This window comes from Podarcis melisellensis (genome assembly GCF_964234715.1).
Source record: "Podarcis melisellensis genome assembly, chromosome: 18".
NCBI classification, from domain to species: Eukaryota; Metazoa; Chordata; class Lepidosauria; order Squamata; family Lacertidae; genus Podarcis; species Podarcis melisellensis.
Genome location: NC_138536.1, coordinates 8,069,204 through 8,091,869, shown reverse-complemented (window position 1 = coordinate 8,091,869; position 22,666 = coordinate 8,069,204). Strand labels below are relative to the sequence as shown.

Here is a 22,666-nt window from a genome sequence, read left to right as displayed (position 1 = left end):
AATGCCAACAGTGCCCTTCAGCCCTCTATATTGGACAAACAGACCAAACCCTACGCCAAAGGATAAATAGACATAAATCTGACATCAGGAATCACAAGACAGAGAAACCAGTAGGAGAACACTTTAGTCTCCCAGGGCATTCTATACAAAATCTCAAAGCAGCTGTCTTATTACCAAAGAATTTCAGAAATAGACTGGGAAGAGAAGTTGCTGAGTTGCAACTTATTACCAAACTTAAAACCATGGAGAGACCTGGTCTGAATAGAGACATTGGATTCTTATCTCATTATACAGGATAAAGCTATTTTTAGCCATCTCACCCCTTGCTTTTTCCCGTAAGACCAATTGCAGTCGTTAACAGGTTTACCACACCTATCAGCCAATCACCCATTCTCACCATCCTTCTGAGTAATGCCCCTCCCCACCCTCTCACTATATATAAGGGTCTGGGGACTTCTGTTTCAGTCTATCTCAGGGTTTCCCAACCTTGGGCCTCCAGCTGTTTTGGGACTACAATTCCCATCATCCCTAGCTAGCAAGACCAGTGGTCAGGGATGATGGGAATTGTAGTTCCAAAACAGCTGGAGGCCCAAGGTTGGGAAACACTGGTGTATCTGAAGGAAGTGTGCATGCACACGAAAGCTCATACCAAGAACAAACCTAGTTGGTCTATAAGGTGCTACCGGAAGGAATTTTTTTTAATTTTGTTTCGACTACGGCGGACCAACACGGCCACTTACCTGTAACTTGTCCCACGTTGTTAAGGGCTCTGCATACGAATAGTAACACCTTGAACTTGGCCTGCTAGCAAATCTTCAAGTGGTCTTTGGGCAGGTTTCTGCCCCACCCCCAACAGCAAGGCAGGAGCAGTAGTCCAGGATAACTGCAAAAACAGGTAAAACCTTTACCACTCTGGAGAGAAAGTGAGCAGGAAGGCAGGGTCTCAGCCATTGTACCAGATAGTAGACAGCTGCCCTGGGCGCAGAATTAACCTGCACCTCCATGGACAGCTGTGAGTCCAAAACGACCTCAAGGCTGCACACCTGGTCCTTTAGGGACACAGTTACCCCATTCAGGACCAGGGATTCCCCCCTCCCTGCGGTTCCCCAGAAACAGTCCTTCTGTCCCTGCGTGTTTGATGTCCGAAAACAGGTACTTCTAACCGGCTAAGCAGAAACAAACAAGAAAATACGGAAGTGGGCAAATTCCAGGCTGAATCTGTGGTTGTTTGCAGCAAGGTTTGGGCATAATTCTTTACGTGCGGATAAGTGAATTTCTACATAGTGAGCAGGCAGACAGCAGGACATGTGTGTATTTTAGCTCCCCTACGCCGTTATCTATGTGCACATAGTATTGCTTTCATGTTTACTTACCAAGTAGGTTAAATAAATGAAGGTGACCGCAGCATTCTGCATTGGACAGACACGCTCTCTGTCTCTTTTTCGCCCCAGAGGACTTCAAATGCCCTCTCAGGAAGGAGGTGGCGCTCACCAGCGGTGAATGGGAGGTCCTGGCCAGGCACGGATACAAGGTACAAGGAGTCCCCGTGGATTCGGCAGCACGGAATTGAAACTTCGAAATCCGCAGCCTGCCTCGCGTTTTGATTTCCATCTTCGCCCTCAAAATAAAGGGGTGGCAAAGGAGTCGCCAGGCGAGTCTCTCTCTCTGGTGATGGCCTCCCCGGGAGCAGGATGCCCACATGCAGCTGTCGGCCTCCGCATACACCAGTGGCCAAAAATGTGGAAACCTTTTGGGAAAAGTGTAATTCCGAGGTTTGGTGGCTCATAACACCACCTTTTTTTCTGGAGTAATACCATAAAATTATATATCAATCGAAAGATAATTTAATGAAGAATGTAATGCAACGAAGTTTATTCAATTATCTGTATCCTATCGGAAGTTATAGCCAAATAACCAGAAAAAAGGAGTTTATTGAGCCAATCAGGTGTCATTTTGTTTTGGAAATGATGGCTCATAACACCAATTTTTTTTGAGTAATACCATAAAATTATATATCAATGGAAAGATAATTCAATGAAGAATGTAATGCAACAAAGTTTATTCAATTATCTGTATTCTATCGAAAGTTATAGCCAAATAACCAGAAAAAAGGAGTTTATTGAGCCAATCAGGTGTCATTTTGTTTTGGCAATGATGGCTCATAACACCAATTTTTTTGGAGTAATACCATAAAATTATATATCAATGGAAAGATAATTCAATGAAAAATGTAATGCAACAAAGTTTATTCAATTATCTGTATTCTATCGAAAGTTATAGCCAAATAACCAGGAAAAAGGAGTTTATTGAGCCAATCAGGTGTCATTTTGTTTTGGCAATGATGGCTCATAACATCAGTTTTTTTGGAGTAATACCATAAAATTATATATCAGTGGAAAGATAATTTAATGAAGAATGTAATGCAATAACTTTTATGACGGATAATTGAACAAACTTTTGAAATTTTGGGACTGCCCAGTCAGAGCGGTCCTAGGCCAGGAGTTGATTTTATAGTGCATCTTTAGAAGTGGGTTTTCCTGCCCCGCTCCCCAAAGCAGAACAACAGAGCACTGGGAAAGTGTTCACCCCACGCCTTTGTCTAGGGCAAGTGGACTGCAACATGGAACCCCCAGGCTGCTGCGCTCCCTTGTCGCGTGGGGGTGGAGCAAGGCCAAAATCTGAGGATGCCTTTCCAAAGCCAGCTTGGTGAGGCGCCAGGCTTTGGGAAGGGGGTGTGAGGCTCTAAGGGGGTCCAGGTGCCCTCCCACCCCCTCCCCAAAGCTGGGAATTAGCCTCAGACATCCTTTTCCCCCCTAAAAAAGTTCCTAAAAGCATTCTCTTATTTGGCTATATATGCCGAGCCAGGTCAGCACCTCTTAGAATCTAGGGGTTGGATCATGACACTTAAACACAGTGTACCTTGGAAGTCAAACAGAATACATTCTGGAAGTCCATTCGACTTCCAAAACATTCGGAAACCAAAGTGCAGCTTCTGATTCGCTGCAGGAAGGTCCTGCAGCCAATCAGAAGCCACATTAGCCCCGTCGGACGTTCAGCTTCCAAAAGAACGTTCGGAAACCAGAACACACACTTCCGGCTTTGTGGCGTTCGGGAGCCAAAACGTTTGACTCGCAAGGCATTTGGGATCCAAGGTACAGCTGTACTGGTTAAAAAATTATTTTAGTACAGTCTCAGAAAGCCTGCTAACTTGTTTACTGAGACATTTGCATAATTTTACATGGTTTTCTGCAAAGCAAACTCAAACAAATAGGGATTGCAATAGATTCTCTCCTCTTCCTGGATGAGTTGGATATTTTCTCTCTCATTAAGCAGAAGTTAGGTCATCATGAATTTCAAAACCTTTATCCTGTTCAGCTCTCTCTATGCTCATCTGCTCACTTAGGTTTGTAGCCTCGTCATGAAATGACATGCAACTATTTTTATAATTTAGATAGCTTTTTATATCGTAGAGTTTTTATGTTAGCCCACTTGAATGGATTCCCCTCATTTGTACTGTCTGGAAGGTTCCAAAAAATGCCCATCTAGAATAGACTTTGCTCTTTTGGTATGAATACACCAGATATAATATACAATATTATTTTGGACTTCCCTGCGTTCGACATTGTTTGGAGAGACCTACTGTTGACTCCTTTGAAGCTTAAAGTATCTACTTGCAAAGAATTCGTAATCCAATATCCGTTGAGGAACGATAGACCTGAAACTAGTGAGATTGTTTCAGGAGATTTAGCTGAGATTTTAAGAGGCAATTTAAAAACTACTTAAGGTGGTTACTGAGTCTTTTATACGTTTCATGTAATATGTCTGGATTACCAATGTTTTGTGGATTTTTCTCTCTCTTTGTGATATAATAATAATAATAATAATAATAATAATAATAATAATAATAATAATAATTTATTTTTACCCCGCCCATCTGGCTGGCTTCCAACCAAATTTTAAAATACAGTGGTGCCTCCCAAGACAAAATTGATCCGTTCCATGAGTCTCTTCGTCTTGCGTTTTTTTCGTCTTGCGAAGCACGGCTATTAGCGGCTTAGCGGCTATTAACGGCTTAGCGGCTTTTAAGAAAAAGGAAACAAACTCGCAAGAACTCGCAAGACGTTTCGTCTTGCGAAGCAAGCCCATAGGGAAATTCGTCTTGCGGAACGACTCAAAAAACGGAAAACTCTTTTGTCTTGCGCGTTTTTCATCTTGCGAGGCATTCGTCTTGCGAGGTACCACTGTACAGTAATACATTAATCATTAAAAGCTTCCCTAAACATGGCTGCCTTCAGATGTCTTCTAAAGGTCTGCTAGTTGTTTTTCCTCTTTGACATCTGGTGAGAGGGCGTTCCACAGGGCGGGCGCCACCACCAAGAAGGCCCCCTGCCTGGTTCCCTGTAATCTCACTTCTTGCAATGAGGGAACTGCCAGAAGACCCTCAGCGCTGGACCTCAGTGTCCAGATATACTGGACTGAGACCATTTAGGGCTTTGAATTTGTTTAAATTATGCCAATAAAGGTTGAAGAGTGAATGAGTGATCCTATGCATAACATGAAGTAGTGCGATGTAGTGGTTCGAGGGTTGGAATAAGACCTGAGAGACCAGGTCCCCATTTAGCTGTGAAACTCACTGGGTGACCTTGGGCTGGCTGCTCACTCTCAGCCCAAACCACCTCACAGGTTTGTTGTGTGGATAACCCGGGAGAACTGTTTTGAGCTCCACCTTGACCTCCTTGGAGGAAGCGGGGGGGCGAGGGGAATATAAATTAAAAACAAACCAACTGGCCAGTTGTATCCAGCCCTTAAAGCAATTTTCCATTGTAGTGTCTCCCTCTCTCTCCCCCTACAGATTTGGGTGAATGAAGAAACCAAGCTTGTCTACTTCCAGGGCACGAAGGATACCCCTCTGGAGCATCACCTCTACGTGGTCAGCTACGAGTCCCCCGGGGAAGTTGTGCGGCTCACCACCCTGGGCTTCTCCCACAGCTGTTCCATGAGCCAGGTCTGTCCCTCTGGTTCACAGAATTCCCCTTTGTGTGGTTGGTTTCCCTTTTTTTTAAAAGGAGGCCAATCTCTTATTAAGGAGGAGGCAACTGTGAGGGCAGTGGGGTCCATAATTCTCCTCGCCAGGATGACGACAACAAAAATAATAATTTGTTCTGTAAAACTGTGGGGCTGGTTGGAGTGTCTCCCGACCCACCTTGCCGCTCTTCCTTGCCTCCCTGCAGAATTTCGACATGTTCATTAGTCACTACAGCAGTGTGAGCACCCCTCCCTGCGTCCACGTTTACAAGCTTAGCGGCCAAGACGAAGACCCCCTCCACAAGCAGCCGAAATTCTGGGCCAGCATGATGGAAGCAGCCAGTGAGTAGATTTCCCTTGGCTTCCTGTCTCATTCAAGGGAGTTCGAGCCTGGTTTCGATTTTATCTGTTGCAGTTGCACTGATGGCTTTTTCTGCGTCGTTCCACATTTTACATTGGGCTTCGTTGTTGGAACTATAAATCTTAAAAGTGAAAAAAAAGACCAGCAAACCTGTCGAACAGCCCAGAGTATTGATGATACCACATTTTGCAGAATCTTGTACAGCAGAGCCTTGGTTGTCGAACGCAATCTGTTCCGGAAGACCGTTCAACTTCCGAAACGTTTGACAACTGAAGCGCAATTGCTGGTCAGCAATCTCAATGGAGAAAATGGAGAAATGTGCCTCAGAAGTTGTTTGACTTCCAAGGCACGTTCAGAAACGGAAGCATTCACTTCCAGGTTTTCGGCATTCGGGTTCTGGCTCGTTCGGCTTCCGAGGCGCTCGAAAACCGAGGTTCCACTGTATAGCCTTTTATTGAAAAGTATGTATGTATAATTGTGTGTATGCATCAGGGGTCGGCAACCTAAGGCCCATGGGCCACAAGCAGCCCCTGGGGGTCGTTTAACTGGCCCATGGACCCCCGCCGGCCGTTCAGTCAGCTCCCGTGCGCCGCGCTAAACCGCTCCTGCAGCCAATGGGAAGCTGTGCATGCCTCCTCCGCGCCGGATGGAGTGCCAGAAATAGCGTTTGTGCATGTGTGCAAACACACACTCCGGCCCACCACTGGGATCATGAACCAGCCCAAGCCACAAAAACTTTGCTGACCCCTGGTATCTCTGGTGGGGGACATGTCCTGCTCCTTCGGGGGCAGTTTGCTCAACTTTGGTCCCCACCCTGCACTCAGCTCTCACCCGTGGCTCCTGGAAGCTATAAGTAGGCGACAGCGGCCACAATCCTGGCCGACTGAACCAGGCGAGGGGAGCTGATGGGTCTCAAACCCTCACTGAGTTAGGGACTTCTGTGTGCAAAGATAGCCTCCGCAGATGTAGTGGATGAGACCAAGAGTGGGTCCAGTGCTCAAGAAGGCGGTTTCTGCCTGTGCCGTAGAAGGTAGTGAGGGGCAGGTGGGGCTCGTGAACCTGGGAAGGGAGCCCATCTAGGAGAAGGAAAACTCTGATCCCAAACCTCCGCTGCACTTGCCTCTGTAGTCATTTGTGAGAAAGGCTTTGGGAGTAAATCTGGAGGGAAAATCTACCCGCTGCCTCGCAGGATATCTTGGGATAAGAAAAGGCCAAAGAGGAAACTCTGCACAAATCTGGGCGGCGCCTTTTGGGCAACTCCTGCAGCCAAGCTGGTGCCGAAACCTTTCGCTCTGCTTTCCTTTGGACCGCTTCAGCAAGGCTGGGGTGGTGGCTCTTGTTGTCTGGGCAGTCCAGGACCACCAGACACACTGCCCAGGCTTGGCTTTATGGCCCGGTCACTTCAGTGCTGCTCACACAGCAGTTTGACTTCACCCCTGGAGGCGCACTCCAATGTCTCACAGTGAAGCTGTGTTAAGTTTTTTGGGACATGGATGGAGTCAGAGCTTGGCCCAAAGCTGGACCCCTCCCAAGCCTGCCCTTCCCATTTCACTTTTGAGTGGCCTTTTCTGTGAAATAAGAGGTAAAGGGACCCTTGACCATTAGGTCCAGTCGTGGCCGACTCTGGGGTTGCGGCGCTCATCTCGCTTTATTGGCTGAGAGAGCCGGCGTACAGCTTCTGGGTCATGTGGCCAGCATGACTAAGCTGCTTCTAGCAAACCAGAGCAGCGCACGGAAACGCCGTTTACCTTCCCGTCGGAGCGTGCGGTACCTATTTATCTACTTGCACTTTAACGTGCTTTTGAGCTGCTAGGTTGGCAGGAGCAGAGACCGAGCAACGGGAGCTCACCCCGTCGCAGGGATTCGAACCGCCAACCTTCTGATCGGCAAGTCCTAGGCTCTGTGGTTTAACCCACAGCGCCACCCGCATACCACTGTGGCTTGGAGACCCAGTAAAATCACTCTCATGGGGTACCCTTGGTGGTTTGTATTTTCTCCACTGCAGAACACAAAATTTGATTTTTCAGTTATTAGTATTGTCATTACTTTTAAAAAAAATGCATTTATGCAATCAAAATGAGTGTGTGGCAAGATTCCATGAACAGTGCGTCACCCATATCTTAGGTGACTCTCCTCTCCCCTTGGCTTTTCTGCAGGCTGCCCCACTGATTACATCCCCCCAGAGATCTTCCACTTCCGCACACAGTCGGACGTCGAGTTGTATGGGATGGTGTACAAACCTCACGACCTCCAGCCTGGGAAGAAGCATCCCACTGTGCTTTTTGTCTACGGAGGGCCTCAGGTAGGCTGGCTGCTGAGCTGGAGCCAAGGAGCACAGATGGGGCGGCATCAGAAGCCGCCCCTGAGCGATCGAGCCGAGTGCTGTCCACACCGGCTAGCAGCTGTCCACCAGGGTTTCAAACTGGCTTTTCTCTCCCAGGGATTGAATCTGGGACTTTCTGCTTGCATAGCAGCAGATAGACGCTGTATATTCACTGAGCTACCGCTTCCCCAAAGTCAGAAAGCATGTTTTGAGTTGCAAGTTGCATCTTTTGACATAGAGCAAAGTGAGGCTTAGAGGGGCTTGGGGGTTGAGCACTGTTTGCACACAGAGCTTCGCCGCCGATTATGCTCACACTTACTTCAGAGACGCTGGCCATTTCTGGCTCTCAGAATATGCCTTTTTCCAGCCCAGGTGCCCAGAGTGGCATACAACTAGAGATGGGAAGGCCTGGAAAATACCCAGAAAAAGGTGGGCGGGGGTAGTTTATTTTCTATTTCTTTCCAAAGCCGCCCCCCCAAAAAAAAAACTGGGGGAAAAACACAACTCAGTTTGATATACGGTAGTTTGAATATTCCACGCACACTTTTTTTTTCAGTTTTCCCGGAAAAAAATGGCTTTGCAAGAAAATTTTTCGTCCCCCCCCCCAGGCCTTCCCATCTCTACGTACAACCCGTTTAAAAGCAGAATGCCCATCTTTATAAAGCGCCTAAAGTTTCCCAAGTGCTGCGTGCAGATTGAAAAGATAGCAGTCTCTGCTGGCAGGCTTACAGTCTTAAGAGACATGGCACAAAAGGAAAAGGGGGAGGGGAGGGAGGAGGAAAGCAAGCAACAGCAGTACCTTGGAGAGTGACAAAGTTCTCGCTCGAATGCAGACATTTCCGAGAGAGGAGAGGCTAAATGGAGGGTGGTCTTTTAGCTAGGACGGTGGAGCGGGGCCTGCTGTCTCTTCTCTCTGTGGGTGCTGTAGGTGGGTGGAACATCTGGCAGACGCGGGAGAGGGGGAGCCAAGGCAATGGATTAAAACAACCCTTAAGCACAATAAAAAATACTGAACACAGAAGGCAGATAAAGTAGCCAATAAGACATACCTCCAGCCACCAGAGAGCAAAATCAGGTCTCCAGTAGCAAGCTCGCACTTTCCACCTGGCCAGGGACCTTCCCGGGACGAGGAGGTCTTCAGCTTAGCACGGAATGCTATCCAGGAAGGACCTCAGTGGCTTTTCTCAAGCGAGGGACTTCATGGAGGAACGAGACGCTTCCTAGCCGTGGTCCTAGCATCATAGAATTGAGGTGGTGGGAGGGACCTTGAGGACCGTCAAGTCGAGGGGTCAGAAATTTTTTCAGCAGGGGGCCGGTCCACCGTCCCTCAGACCTTGTGGGGGCCGGGCTATACTTTGGGGGGAAATGAAGGAATTCCTATGCCCCACAAATAACCCAGAGATGCATTTTAAATAAAAGCACACATTCTACCCATGTAAAAATACCAGGCAGTCCCCACAAATAACCAGAGATGCATTTTAAATAAAATAACACATTCTACTCATGTAAAAGCACGCTGATTCCCGGACCGTCCGTGGGCCGGATTGAGAAGGCGATTGGGCCGGATCTGGCCCCGGGCCTTAGTTTGCCTACTCATGGTTTAGTCCAGCGGTTCTCAACTTGTGGGTCCCCAGATGATGTTGGACTACAACTCCCATCATCCCTGACCACTGGTCATGCTGGCTAGGAATGATGGGAGTTGTAGTCCAACAACATCTGGGGACCCACAGGTTGAGAAACACTCATCTAGTCCATGGGTAGGCAAACTAAGGGCCCGGCCCAATCGCTTTCTAAGTCTGGCCGGCAGACGGTTTTGGGAATCAGCGTATTTTCACATGAGTAGAATGTTTGCTTTTATTTAAAATGCACCTCTGGGTTATTGGGGGGCATAGGAATTCGTTTATCCCCCCCCCCATATAGTCTGGCTCCCCACAAGGTCTGAGGGTCAGTGGACCCTGCTGAAAAAGTTTGCTGACCCCTGGTAGTCTTAACCTCCTGCAGTGCAGTTGTTCCATACAGGGATCGAACCTGCAACCTTGGCGTTGTCAGAACCACGCTCTAACCAACTGAGCTATCCAGCTATCCCTTGTGGACCAGTAACTGGCAATGCTTAAGTGGGGATGGCGCTGTGGCTTTACGTGACCTGCTTGGGGCCATCTAGCTGTGGCTGCTGCGTCAACCACAACGCCCCGACGAGACAGGCCTTGAACCAGACCAAGGCTCTCAGTGATGCATTGCGGGCAGGGTAGGTTCTCATGGGCGGAAGGAAAAGCGGGGCGGCACTCCTGGCACTCACAAATGCAGCTGTGGAATGATGAGCGTGAGTCATGTGCAGAGGCGTTTTTGTTGGAAAACTAACCCCATCTGGAGAGGCTGGCTCCTCTCCCAGGCTCCCGGAGCTGGTTACCGGTGACCTCCCTGGCTGCAATCCCCGCAAGTCCAGGATAAGTCTCAATAGGCGACATCTCCCAGCGTGGGAAAATGCACACCCCCTCCCTCCTTGCTTCCCAGCAGGGAAAGGAGATAGCCAGAAATCTACTTACATAGACACTGACAAACTGGAAGGTGTCCAGAGGAGGGCAACCAAAATGGTCAAAGGCCTGGAAACGATGCCTTATGAGGAACGGCTAAGGGAGCTGGGCATGTTTAGCCTGGAGAAGAGGAGGTTCAGGGGGGATATGATAGCCATGTTCAAACATATAAAAGGATGCCACATAGAGGAGGGAGAAAGGTTGTTTTCTGCTGCTCCAGAGAAGCGGACACGGAGCAATGGATCCAAACTGCAGGAAAGAAGATTCCACCTAAACATTAGGAAGAACTTCCTGACAGTAAGAGCTGTTGGACAGTGGAATTTGCTGCCAAGGAGTGTGGTGGAGTCTCCTTCTTTGGAGGTCTTGAAGCAGAGGCTTGACAACCATATGTCAGGTGTTTCCTGCTTGGCAGGGGGTTGGACTCGATGGCCCTTGGGGTCTCTCCCAACTCTACGATTCTATGATTTCTGACTTTGCAGCACTACAGAAAACGTGTCCGATCACTTCAGTTTCCATCCAGCAAGTGACAAAGACTTCCTGTACATACGCAAGAGGAAGGTCTCAAATTACACACTGGACACAACAAAAAAATTTTTTTCTTCCAGTAGCACCTTAAAGACCAACTAAGTTAGTTCTTGGTATGAGCTTTCGTGTGCATGCACACTTCTTATTCTTCAGTGTATCTGAAGAAGTGTGCATGCACACGAAAGCTCATACCAAGAACTAACTTAGTTGGTCTTTAAGGTGCTACTGGAAGAAAAAAATTTTTTTGTTTTGACTATGTAACTGGAACACTGGACACAGACTCACAAAGCCTGTGAACTTCCGGGAATTTACTTTCCCACAGCTAGCCATGTCACATGATGTCAGCAAGCTGTCTGTCTGTAGCTGCGATGTTCTCATATTGTAACAGTTTTCCCCACCCCTTTCCTAACTTTCCCCACCTCCCAGGTCCAGCTAGTGAATAACTCCTTCAAAGGCATCAAGTATCTGAGGCTCAACACGCTTGCTTCTCTCGGCTATGCCGTGGTGGTGATAGACGGCCGGGGGTCATGCCAGAGAGGCCTTAAATTTGAGGGGGCCCTGAAGAACCAGATGGTAAGTCCTCGGTTTGCCTTGTACGCGAGAAAACCATTACGAAGCAATAAGCAGCTGGGGGTTTGGGGTGACACCCCACTTCAGATACCTAAAAATTAATAGGGATTACTGAAAACGCTGTTGGATATGCCAAAAGCAGGCAGGACATTTTTTTTTGTCTACAGTGGTCCCTCGGGTTAAGTACCGCATTTTTCGCTCTATAAGACGCACCTAGTTTTTGGAGGAGGAAAACAAGAAAATAAATATTCTGAATCTCAGAAGCCAGAACAGCAAGAGGGATCGCTGCGCAGTGAAAGCAACAATCCCTCTTGCTGTTCTGGATTCTGGGATAGCTGCGCAGCCTGCATTCGCTCCATAAGACGCACACACATTTCCCCTTACTTTTTAGGAGGGAAAAAGTGAGTCTTATAGAGCAAAAAATATGGTACTTAATTCGTTCCAGAGGTCCATTCGTAACCTGAAACGGTTCTTAACCTGAAGCACCACTTTAGTTAATAGGGCCTCTGTTCTCATCCTGAAGCAAAGTTCTTAACCTGAAGCACTATTTCTGGGTTAACGGAGTCTGTAACCTGAAGCGTATGTAACCTGAGGTACCACTGTATAGTGGAGGTGTGTGATCTAGCAGAAGCTAGGAAATAGGAAAAAATAATTGATGCAGCGAAAGTCCATTGTTGTGTTTCAACATAGGAAAGGCCACTTGCCACAAATCATTAATTTGATATATGTTAATAATGGTCACGTGTGAACGCAAAATTCTGTGCTTGTGGCCGCTATGTGAAAGACGTGATTCACTTCCTGTCAGTCTGCCCTTTATAGGGTGGTCTGAGGGAGGGAGAGATTTCTAACAAGCCTTGTTGACATACGGAAGCAGGAATGCCCTGGTAGAAATGGTTCAGTTTCTTCTGAGCGACACTAATGGCCTTTGTGGCACATAAAGTGGCCCTCTTTACACTTGCCGTGAAAACGATGAGTGAAGGGTGAGTTAGAAAAATACTGCTGCGAATTGTTTTGGCAACTCAGAGGTTTAATTAGAAGTCACATTTTTTCCCCTTCCTGGTTCTTCTGTCAGTGCTTCCCAAACCTTTTCAAGCTCTTGCCCCCTTGGATCCATAAACTCATCCCCTGTGCCCCCTACGCTATATATATAAAAAAAGCATTGTTCAGAACTGCGGTTTGTAGAACCCACTAAAGAAGGTAATAACACTCAAAACAGTAACAATTTATTGCACATTTATTCAGCATCCAATTAGAAGCCTTTAGTTTAATTCAGCAAAACTGAAAAACCTGATTCAGTGATACCAGCTTTCCAAAGTCTGAGGGTCATTATCACCTCTTACGCCTCCTTGCCACCCCCTTGTCTCCCCCAAGTAATGCCAATGCCCCCCCCCCACTTTTTAACCACTGCTTTATGTTATTGATGTTACATTATAATGTACCTAGATCAGTGATGTCCAAACCTTTTTCAAAGAGGGCCAGATTTGATGAAGTGGAGGGCCGTGAGGGTTGAAGTCACTGGGTTTTTTTAGGGTTTAAGTTGTTGAGGTTTTTTTTTTAGGATTTTACCCCAGGAAATAAACTGCCATAGGGGACGGATTAGGCCCCTAAAATGGACTTTGGACATGTCTGACTTAAATGCAATGAATGAATTTACAGAGCGTGACTGGAGTGCATAAATGAGCCAGCTATCCCCAAATGAGCAGGTAGCTCTCATGTCCCTCCTTTGCCCACAACTGTCAACCGTCCCTTATTTGGTGGGAAAGTCCCTTATCCCATCGCTGTGTCCTGCTGCTGTCCCTTATTGATGATGTCCCTTAATTTTCTGGGTTTCAAAGGAAGCAGCTCCTCTCCCTCCCTCCCTGCCGGTCAGGGAGGAGGGAGGCTCCAACAGTGTTGCTTGACTGCGTTGCTCATCTAATAAGGAGTTGAAGAACGACTGGGGGGTGGAGCTTGCATGCCTTGTGCCAATCAAATCGGCCACGTTGCCTGGGGACTCTCCTTTGCTCAGCGCTTCCCAGCGGAGAGGTGACGGTGGTTTTCCTTGCTGCATCCCCTTTGCCGGGTTGCTGCGCTGTGGGAACCACCGCTTGAGGCTTCGTTTGGCTGCTGGCTGGGCTTTCTGCCTTTGGCTCGGAGGGGCTCAGAAGTTGAACATACCTGTGCCGGGAAAATCCCTTATTTTGGCTGCTGATCCCTTATTTCCGAGGCTGCTGGCCCCTTATTTTCAAATCTGTAAGTTGACAGCTATGCCTTTGCCACCCGCTTCTAGGGCCAGGTGGAGATCGAGGACCAGGTGGAAGGCTTGCATTACGTAGCGGAGAAATACGGGTTCGTCGACCTCAGCCGCGTCGCCATCCACGGCTGGTCTTACGGGGGCTTCCTCTCCCTCATGGGGCTCATCTGCAAACCTCACATCTTCAAGGCAAGTTTGGAGTTTGTCTGTCCCAGGGCGGGTGGGGTGGGCAGCCGATACGTTGCGCTCCAGAGACGGTTGCGCTGCAACTCCCCGCCGTCCCTGCCAGTCGCTAGGTAGCGTGTTGGGAAGCCTGTGTCTTTTGGAATCCCTGCTCCCATCAGGGAGGGTGGAAGTATCAACGTCTGGAGAGCCAGGGGTTCCCTCTCTGTGCTGAAGGTAGAGTGAAGACTCGGAACCAAATGATACGCTCCCAGCTCTGCAGGGGAATAGATCTCACTGTACAGTCAACTCCTTTAGTTTTTTAAAATAAAGAAGCCAACCTTGTGTGATTCCACGAGATCACAGAAAGCTTGCCAACAAAAAAAGTAACAACCCAGGAGTCTGCACAGGACTTGTCTTCTTGTGAAATACAGCTGTATGCATGCAGAGATACGCTCTCCCCATGGAGACTCGCTTGGTGTCTTCATTACAAATTTTTAGGCACTTGGTGGTCCTGTAAAATAATTAAGGAATATTGGGAAACTATATATAATGAATTGAAGAAGATGCTTTAAAAAGCTTTCCCCAAATCACCTGAGATTTTCCTCTTGGGGATGGTAACCTTTAAAGCCCTATACGGCCTAGGACCCTCGTACCTATAGGTATCTCCTGGTATGTCCCACAGAGGAACTTATGGTCTTCAAACAAAAACATCCTGAAGGTCCCAGGCCACAGAGAGGTTAGGCTGGCCTCAACTAGAGCCAGGGCTTTTTTGGCTGTGGCTCCAATCTGGTGGAACGCTCTGTCACAAGAGACTAGGGCCCTGCGGGACTTGACATCTTTCTGCAGGGCCTGCAAGACAGAGCTGTTCCAGCTCTGTCTTGCCTCCTTTGGCAATCAGTTTGCCTCCTTTGGCAATCTTCACAGAACTTTAGCCTAATGGTTGCCATCAATTTGATTTGAATTAATTTTATAATGAAATGATTTTAGAATGTTGTACTGTTTTATTGTTGTTAGGCGCCCTGAGCCCGGCTTCGGCTGGGGAGGGCGGGATATAAATAAAATTTATTATTATTATTAACAATAGAGGTCCCAAAAAAACCAGAAGTTGACTAGTATATGCCTGTGCTGCAGTCACAAAGGAAGATTAAAATGTTGGAATATGCTGAACTGGCTGGTCTGATGAACAGGATAAGAGAAAACGAAAATAAGGAATATAAGGAGGAATGTATAGCGTCTATTGACTATTTCAAGAACCGGTATAGACAGATGCATAGCTTAGCAGGTCTCGTTCAAATCCAGCAGAGTTGAAGTAGAGTTTTTAATAGATAACAAATTGGATGATTAAAAAGATGTGGATTACGCTGAGTAGTAGAAAAGCAAAGGAACCAGGAAAAGGGTGGAAGGGAAGTCATGTGGTACGTATATACATGCTGTATTTGGTATGAAGTTGTAAGAGCAGAAGGGGGGAGGGCTAAATTTGCAATCTGTTCCTGTTTTTGAAAATGCAAATAAAAAATTAAAAAAGCAAACAAATCTTTAGGCACCGGCTGAAAACATTTCTCCCAGGCCTTTGGCTGATTCAGTGAACTGTGGCCTTTTAAACAGGGCTGCTGCTGCTGCTGGTATTGATTTGTTTAGTTATGGGGTTACGTATTCTGTGATTTTATAATATAAACCACCCTATGATTCTCGGATCTTTATATAAAATCAATAAATTGTGCAAGTTGCAGAATGAATTTTGCAGGTTGCAGAATCTGGCTTCCTCAGGCAACTTAATGCGGGGGGAGGGAGGGAGAGAGAGAAGCATGGATTTCCTCTCAGCCCTGAGCGTAATGGCAGCCTTCAATATCCCTCCAGGTTGCTATCGCAGGGGCCCCCGTCACGGTCTGGATGGCGTACGATACTGGATACACCGAACGGTACATGGATGTCCCAGAGAACAACCAGCAAGGCTACGAAGCAGGCTCTGTGGCGCTGCATGTAGAGAAACTCCCCAATGAGTAAGGGTTCTAAGAATAATAATAAGAATAATTTATTATTTATACCCCACCCATCTGGCTGGGCTTCCCCAGCCACTCTGGGCAGCTTCCAACAGAATATTAAAATACAGTAATACATCAAACATTAAAAGCTTCCCTAAACAGCCTTCAGATGTCTTCTAAAAGTCTGGTAGTTGTTTTTCTCTTTGACATCTGGTGGGAGGGCGTTCTGCAGGGCGGGCGCCACCACCGAGAAGGCCCTCTGCCTGCTTCCCTGTAACATGGCTTCTCACAGCGAGGGAACTGCCAGAAGGCCCTCGGCGCTGGACCTCAGTGTTCGGGCAAAATGATGGGGGTGGAGACGTTCCTTCAGGTATACTGGACCAAGGCCATTTAGGGCTTTCAAGGTCAGCACCCACACTTTGAATTGTGCTCGGAAACGTACTGGGAGCCAGTAGAGGTCTTTCAAGACGGGTGTTATGTGGTCTCTGTGGCTGCTCCCAGTCACCAGTCTAGCTGCCACATTCTGGATTAGTTGTATGGAAATGGTTGGGTTATGGGGCAGTGGTGCTGGTGGGCGGTGGGGGCAGAGCAGGGTGTGTTGTCCCAGCAGCCTGGTCCCACCTAGCACAGACCCTCCCTGGCTGAGAGGGGAAGCAGCAGTTGGCCGTGCGGTTTCGTGTGTTCTGGAGGGATCGATGGGATGTCCCCAAGGTCAGCGAGGCAGCGTAGGGGGCCTTAAATGCACTATGCGAGTACTAGAGAAATACATGCTCTCTCGACATTCCTCAGGTGGAAATAGGGACGTTATATTCTACATCAGTAATAGAGCAGAGCAGGGGTGTCCAGCAGGTCGATCGGGAGGTGGGCTCCTTTGCTGTGGCATAACAGCATCCAGCCCTGGCCCCTGGAACCGTCCTCCATCTCAGCATAATCGCTGGAACGGAAGATGGGAGTTTTCACTGTGAGGCAGATTGTTTTCTTAGTGATCGACTTTTCTGCTTTACTTTTCTGCTTTAACTTTGACTTGAAACCCCCCATTTTGTATTATGTGAGTAGATTGCAGTCTCTTGGGATGCCCCTGTAGTAAAGGGACCCCTGACCGTTAGGTCCAGTCGTTGCCGACTCTGGGGTTGCAGTGCTCATCTCGCTTTACTGGCCGAGGGAGCCGGCATACAGCTTCCGGGTCATGTGGCCAGCATGACTAAGCTGCTTCTAGCGAACCAGAACAGTGCACGGAAACGCCGTTTACCTTCCCGCCGATGTGGTACCTATTTATCTACTTGCACTTTGACGTGCTTTCGAACTGCTAGCTTGGCGGGAGCAGGGACTGAGCAACGGGAGCTCACCCCGTCACAGGGATTTGAACTGCCAACCTTTTGATCGGCAAGTCCTAGGCTCTGTGGTTTAACTCACAGCGCCACCCACGTCCCTGTAGTAGAGTGTCCTTATTTTCATCTGAGGAATATTGGACTGTATGGAAAAGAATTCCAGACTTTCTTCTTCTGGCCTGCCACGTCAACCACTTGTCTGGGGAATTTTGGGAAAGCTGAAGAGTTTGAGGATTGATTTTTATTTATTTTTTAATAGCGGTGGGTGGGGTGAGGTAGATTGTCTGAAGTGGGGCAAGGGTTCAAAAAATCACGGCATGATTTTTGCTTGCTGGTCACTTTGTGTCCATTGCCCTGGTCATTGAACACCCAAGTGGTCCAAACCCCTCTCTGCCATGAACAGCCGCAAACACTGGTGCCCAGCTTGGCTCTCACGTTTGGTACTTTCCTTGCCTTCCTTCTAGGCCCAATCGCCTGCTGATCCTCCATGGATTTCTGGATGAAAACGTGCACTTTTTCCACACCAATTTCCTGATCTCCCAGCTGATCCGAGCTGGGAAACCTTATCAACTACAGGTGGGTCGAGCTGGCGAACTATCCAGCCCATCCCTTTCCTCTTGGGCTGGGCTTCAGGTGGGGTCGTTCTCTCCTGGCCTGGCCTACCTTGCAGGGTGCTTTGAATAAAGTGTGGGAGGAGGGTGGAGACGTGGGCAGGGCAGGGCACTCTTTGCCCCCTTGAGCTCCTTAAGAATAATAATAAATTTATATTTATACCCCGCCCTTCCTGGTTCAAAAACCGGGCTGAGGGTGGCTAACAACAAATTTAAAACACTTTAAAATGCTTAATTATAAAAGCAGCATAACATACACTATAAAAACTTGAATAACAAAATCAAAAATCAGTTAGATAATCCCCAGGGCTAGCTGGCTGAATTGGTCCTACTTGGGCCAGCGAGGAGCCCAGGGGAGAATTAGCTGTGGGGTCTCAGAGCGGGTGATCTTCATAAAAGGGGAGGGGGAAGGAAGAGAAGGGAAATAAAAGATCAGGTTGAATTCAAATTAAAGGCCAGGCGGAATAGCTCTGTCTTACAGGCCCAATGGAAGGAGGTTAAATCCTGCAGGGCCCTGGTCTCCTGGGACAGAGCATTCCACCAGGTCGGAGCCATCACTGAGAAGGCCCTGGCCCTGGTGGAGGATAGTTTGACTTCCTTAGGGCCTGGGACCTCTAAACTTAGAGGGAAGGTGGGGTCTAAATTTAGTAAATGGTACAGTGGAACCTCTCTTTTCGAACATCTTGGCTGCCGAATGATTCGGAAGCTGAACGCTGAAAACCCGGAAGTACCTGCTCCCGTTTTCAAATTATTTTCGGAAGCCAAACATGCTACGCAGCTTCCATTTTGAGTTTCCCTTTTGTATTGAGGCTTGCGCTTTCTTTTTCAATAATTTTTATTATTTTCCAACACAAAAATTCAATTATGCCAAATTTTCACAAATTTGATTCTTTTTAGACTTCCTTCGGCTTCTCTCGGCTTTGCGCTTTCAGTTTTCGAACGTTTCGGAAGTCAAACTGTCTTCCAAAACGGATTACATTCAAAAGCCGAGGTTCCACTGTATTTCCAATTCTGCTCTGGGAAGTTTATTTATTGGATACCTGGAATGTGCAGATTTCAGCTGATGCATGCATATTCCCCGGAGGCCTGTCGGAGGTTATGCATATTGGTGGGAAAATCAGTTTTTTTTATTGTGTTCAGTCCATTTTCAACCCCAGAGTGGGGGATAGACTGATAAAAATAAATAAGGGGGAAATTAATACACAAAATCATAGTAACAGGACCGAGAAACAACGGAATGATTCTGTCTCAAGATAAACAAGCAAAAATTACAACAGCATAAATCCAGCTACCCACCCGTTCGGTTATCCAAACATAAAGAATTATGCCCATACCTTGCACTCTCTCTCTCTCTCTCTCTATATATATATATATAACACCTTCATGCACAAGGTGATTTACAATTTTAAAAACACAAAATTCATACCACAATAAACAAAAGCAATGCCCCCTGAGTTTAAAAGGCCATAGGTTGTTTGTTTTTGCTTGGCGGATAAAGATATGTAACAAAGGCGCCAGGCGAGCCTCCTTGGAAGAGAGCATTCCACAAAGGGGGAGCCACTGGAGAAAAGGCCCTGTTGCGAATGAGCCACACGGAGAAGGGCCTCAGATGATGAACAGTCCAGGTCTGTTCACATGGGGATTCGGATTTAGATATCGGGAACAGCCAGAGTTCGCCCACTTCCTTACTTCTTTGCGCTTTGCTGGTTGGCGGCAGCCATTTTCATCAGAGGGCAGAAGCAACTGGACAGATTGCAGGTTGGAAACGTTCCCACGGGAATCGGTGGAAATTGTGGGCTCGTCGTGCGAACACTTGCCTAATGGGACGATTTTCTAGGGCAGTGTTTCCCAACCTTGGGCCTCCAGCTGTTTTTGAACTACAATTCCCATCATCCCTGACCACTGGTCTTGCTAGCTAGGGATGATGGGAGTTGTAGTCCAAAAACAGCTGGAGGCCCAAGGTTGGGAAACACTGTTCTAGGGGAATGCACTGTGTTTGGTGAATGAGACCTGGCGTGTGTTTCCAGTTTAGCAAAATCCGGGCCTCAAGGTCAGCAGGGCTGCCAGGTAGTGATGATGTGCTGGTGGAGATGCTGGCCCTCCCTCCTGGGTTCTCCAGGTTGCGCAGATTTCCTCTTTGAGGAACGATTCCTGCATTGCACCCCCACAATGCTGTGATTATATGTGCTTTTTCCACGAGGCCCGGTGAATGTGAGCAACTCACAATGACCACTCAACCTACATTTTGCCTACTGAGGTCTGGAAGTGTCTCATCTCTTCCTGTTTCCCACCCCCCTCTCCCCTTTCTTGTGTGCAGATCTACCCCAACGAGCGACACAGTATTCGCTGCCCTGAGTCTGGGGAGCACTACGAAATCACGCTGCTGCACTTTCTTCAAGAATACCTCTGAGGACAGGGCTGGGGGGGTGGGGAACGGCACGGTGTGGGGCGTGGACAGGGGCTGCTGTCTCCCTGCCCACCCGCAACTCGACGTAGACGCTGAAGACTCACTCCTCCTCTGGCCTCCTTTTTTGCCCCAACTTCTCCCCCTGCCCTCCAGCAGCCTCCCGATACCCAGAGAGCACTGTTCCGTGTTGCCCTCCCTGGGCCCTGAATTCACGAGGGGCACTGAGACCCCTCACCCCCTGCCCAGCTGGATTGGCACTGCTCTGCCTTGTCCCTCCAGCTTCTCTTTTAAAGTTTTCCTTCTCTCTCTCCCTCTCTCTCTCTCTCTCTCTCCTCCCCAGGACCCCTTCTCTGTTTTGCTGCTACTTTTTGGGCCGGGAATAAAAGTCAAGCGCTCCTCTGCCCTCGTGTCCCGCCCCCTACATCTCCAGTACTGTCTTGTGTCCCTCTTAAACTCCCCCCCCATCTCTCCTTGCCTTTCCTCTCCCCACTGAGTCCTGCGAGAGAGCTTTTCTGGGGCTCGGAAACAGACCAGCACTTGGTGCTGTGCTGCCAAGATGTCTTAGGCTGGTGGAGGGGGGGTGACGATGCCTCTGTCCTTGGTGCTGTGGCTTCCTGGCTGTGTCCTCTGTCAAATCCAGGCTCTCTGAAGGATTTGGGCAGGTGTTTGTGTGTTTGGGCTCCCCGCTTGGAAGGCTTCGCTGTTTTGACTTCTCTCTCCGTAACCCTTGCGTCATTCCCCTGTCTGAAACACACCCTTCCCTTCTTTCCCCTAAGGCAACCATGTCCAGAAACTGCAGTCACTTCTGGATATAAAATGGGGGGGGGGGTTAGGGGTGTTTAGGGGGTTTTTTTTGCAGCCAGATTTATTTATGCAAATACGCCTCCCTCTGTCCACTCTCCCTGGCTTATAGGCACTGCCCCCCTGTCTCGCCAACCCTTCGTCTCCGCCTCCCAAGCCCTGAGCTTCCAGCCTCCAGCCCCACAGGCATGCTCAGTTCTCTGCGGGTCAGCGACTGTATCCCCCCACCCATCCCCTGTTCTAGCAACACCTCTTGCCCGTTGATTGGTTCTCTTCCCCCTGCCCCACGACCCACCTCTTCTGGTCTTAGGGCATCCCCGCAACACAGCCTGAACCGCGATTTGGGGTGGTTTGTAAAGAAAGGCGGGGGCGCCCGTGCGCCAGGCTTCGCCGCAACTTACGCCTCGTGGGAGGAAACACCCCCCCTCGCCTGCTTGCTCACACCCTCTGGGCTCTCCCCCCCCCCAAACACACATTCTTGCCTCTCAGGGGTGGGGCAGAATTTCAAGCAAGGAGAAACATGCCTAAAACGAAACGAAAAACCCACGAACCACAAACAACTTGCCCCCCAAGTATCTTTAAGTGCGTATTATGAAAAGAAAATATTTTTATGGATTCTTATTCTTTTATAATTATGAGGTGTAACATGTAGTTACTCATTAAAATATTGGAAATTGGCGCAGCGCTTCTCTCCCGGCGTGGTTTTGTCCCCCGTCCGTCCCCCCCTCCCCCGTTGGCCGCAGGCAAAGTGGCAGCCTGCCAGTAGCATTTCTGGCTTTTGAACATTGCGCTTCTTTCTCTGGGACATAGAAACATTGCAAGCCGCCCCATACGAAGCCAGGCCATTGCTCCATCTAGCGCAGTGGTGTTAGGGAAAAATCTTGGGGGCGAGACTCCTCAGTCACCCAGCTGGTCGGGCAGAGCCCGTGGGTCCCTGCGGAATAAAGGAAGGAGTCTAGCCAACCGGAGCAAATAGCTGTAGACCAAAGTTTATTGCGCAATAGGTTCAAAGAGCAAATTTTGAACCCCGAGGATGGGGTGACAAAGACTTTTAAAACTCTCCCACCGTATCCCAGAATACATTTAATACAGCATCGTTGCTACATCACTGACATGTCACAAAAGGAGAGGGGTTAACCTTGGCAAACATGTCCAGACAAGTCCTTGGTACACGATTAGCATAAGCAGACATGGCAGGGCAAGACTCAGGTGTAAGATGAGCATAGACAAATATGTCTTAAGTACCCACCACCCAAAAGTACAATAGAAGTTCCTTTGCATGTCTGGAGCCTGAGGCGAGTCCGGGGATGAGATTTGGCTTCCCTTGGCTAACAATGAGCCCAGAAATTGTCACCTCTGGGAACTTCCTGGAGTCCTTTTGCAAGGGGAAAATAGCTTTGGAATGGAGGAAACTGGGAAAGGAGATGATTTTATATTATTTTTTAAAGCTAGGTAACTTCCCTGAGCTGTCAAGTTGAAAGGATATATTCAGGCATAATATTTGTAATATTTAACTTTAAAGATGTGCCCCCCCCCCCAGTGGTGTTTGCACTGACTGGAAGCAGCTCTCCGGCAGTTCAGGCATGAGACATTCCCAACCTTACCTGGCAATGCCGTCAGGATTTGAACCTGGCACCTTCTGCTTGCAAGGCAGATTATCTCCCTGACTTCTGTCCCCCAAACATCCTTTGCTCCTTTACCTTTCCCTCTTCTTTTTTTTTTAAAAAAGGACCCCACACTTTACATCCTTCATCACCAAAGGATAGAAGCAGTGACAATACCTAGGATTTCTAAAAGCTCCACA

The 22,666-nt window shown here is 48.2% G+C and overlaps 1 protein-coding gene across 4 annotated transcripts in view; it reads left to right on the top strand.

Annotated features, from left to right (window-relative positions):
- The window catches only part of DPP9 (dipeptidyl peptidase 9), a gene marked incomplete at its 3' end in the record, with an annotated part of 53,332 nt that extends 31,788 nt beyond the window's left edge, over positions 1 to 21,544 (top strand). For 3 of the 4 annotated variants that reach the window (XM_081895453.1, XM_081895451.1, XM_081895452.1), the window contains 9 exons: positions 1,452 to 1,531; positions 4,853 to 5,005; positions 5,232 to 5,367; positions 7,543 to 7,688; positions 11,192 to 11,338; positions 13,605 to 13,757; positions 15,591 to 15,733; positions 17,508 to 17,619; positions 19,972 to 21,544. In XM_081895453.1, coding sequence (XP_081751579.1) covers positions 1,452 to 1,531; positions 4,853 to 5,005; positions 5,232 to 5,367; positions 7,543 to 7,688; positions 11,192 to 11,338; positions 13,605 to 13,757; positions 15,591 to 15,733; positions 17,508 to 17,619; positions 19,972 to 20,064 — 1,163 coding nt within the window. Of the gene's footprint in view, positions 1 to 1,451; positions 1,532 to 4,852; positions 5,006 to 5,231; positions 5,368 to 7,542; positions 7,689 to 11,191; positions 11,339 to 13,604; positions 13,758 to 15,590; positions 15,738 to 17,507; positions 17,620 to 19,971 lie in introns of those variants that run through there. The other variant, XM_081895454.1, reaches the window with a different exon arrangement.
- Between the last annotated feature and the right edge of the window lie 1,122 nt (positions 21,545 to 22,666).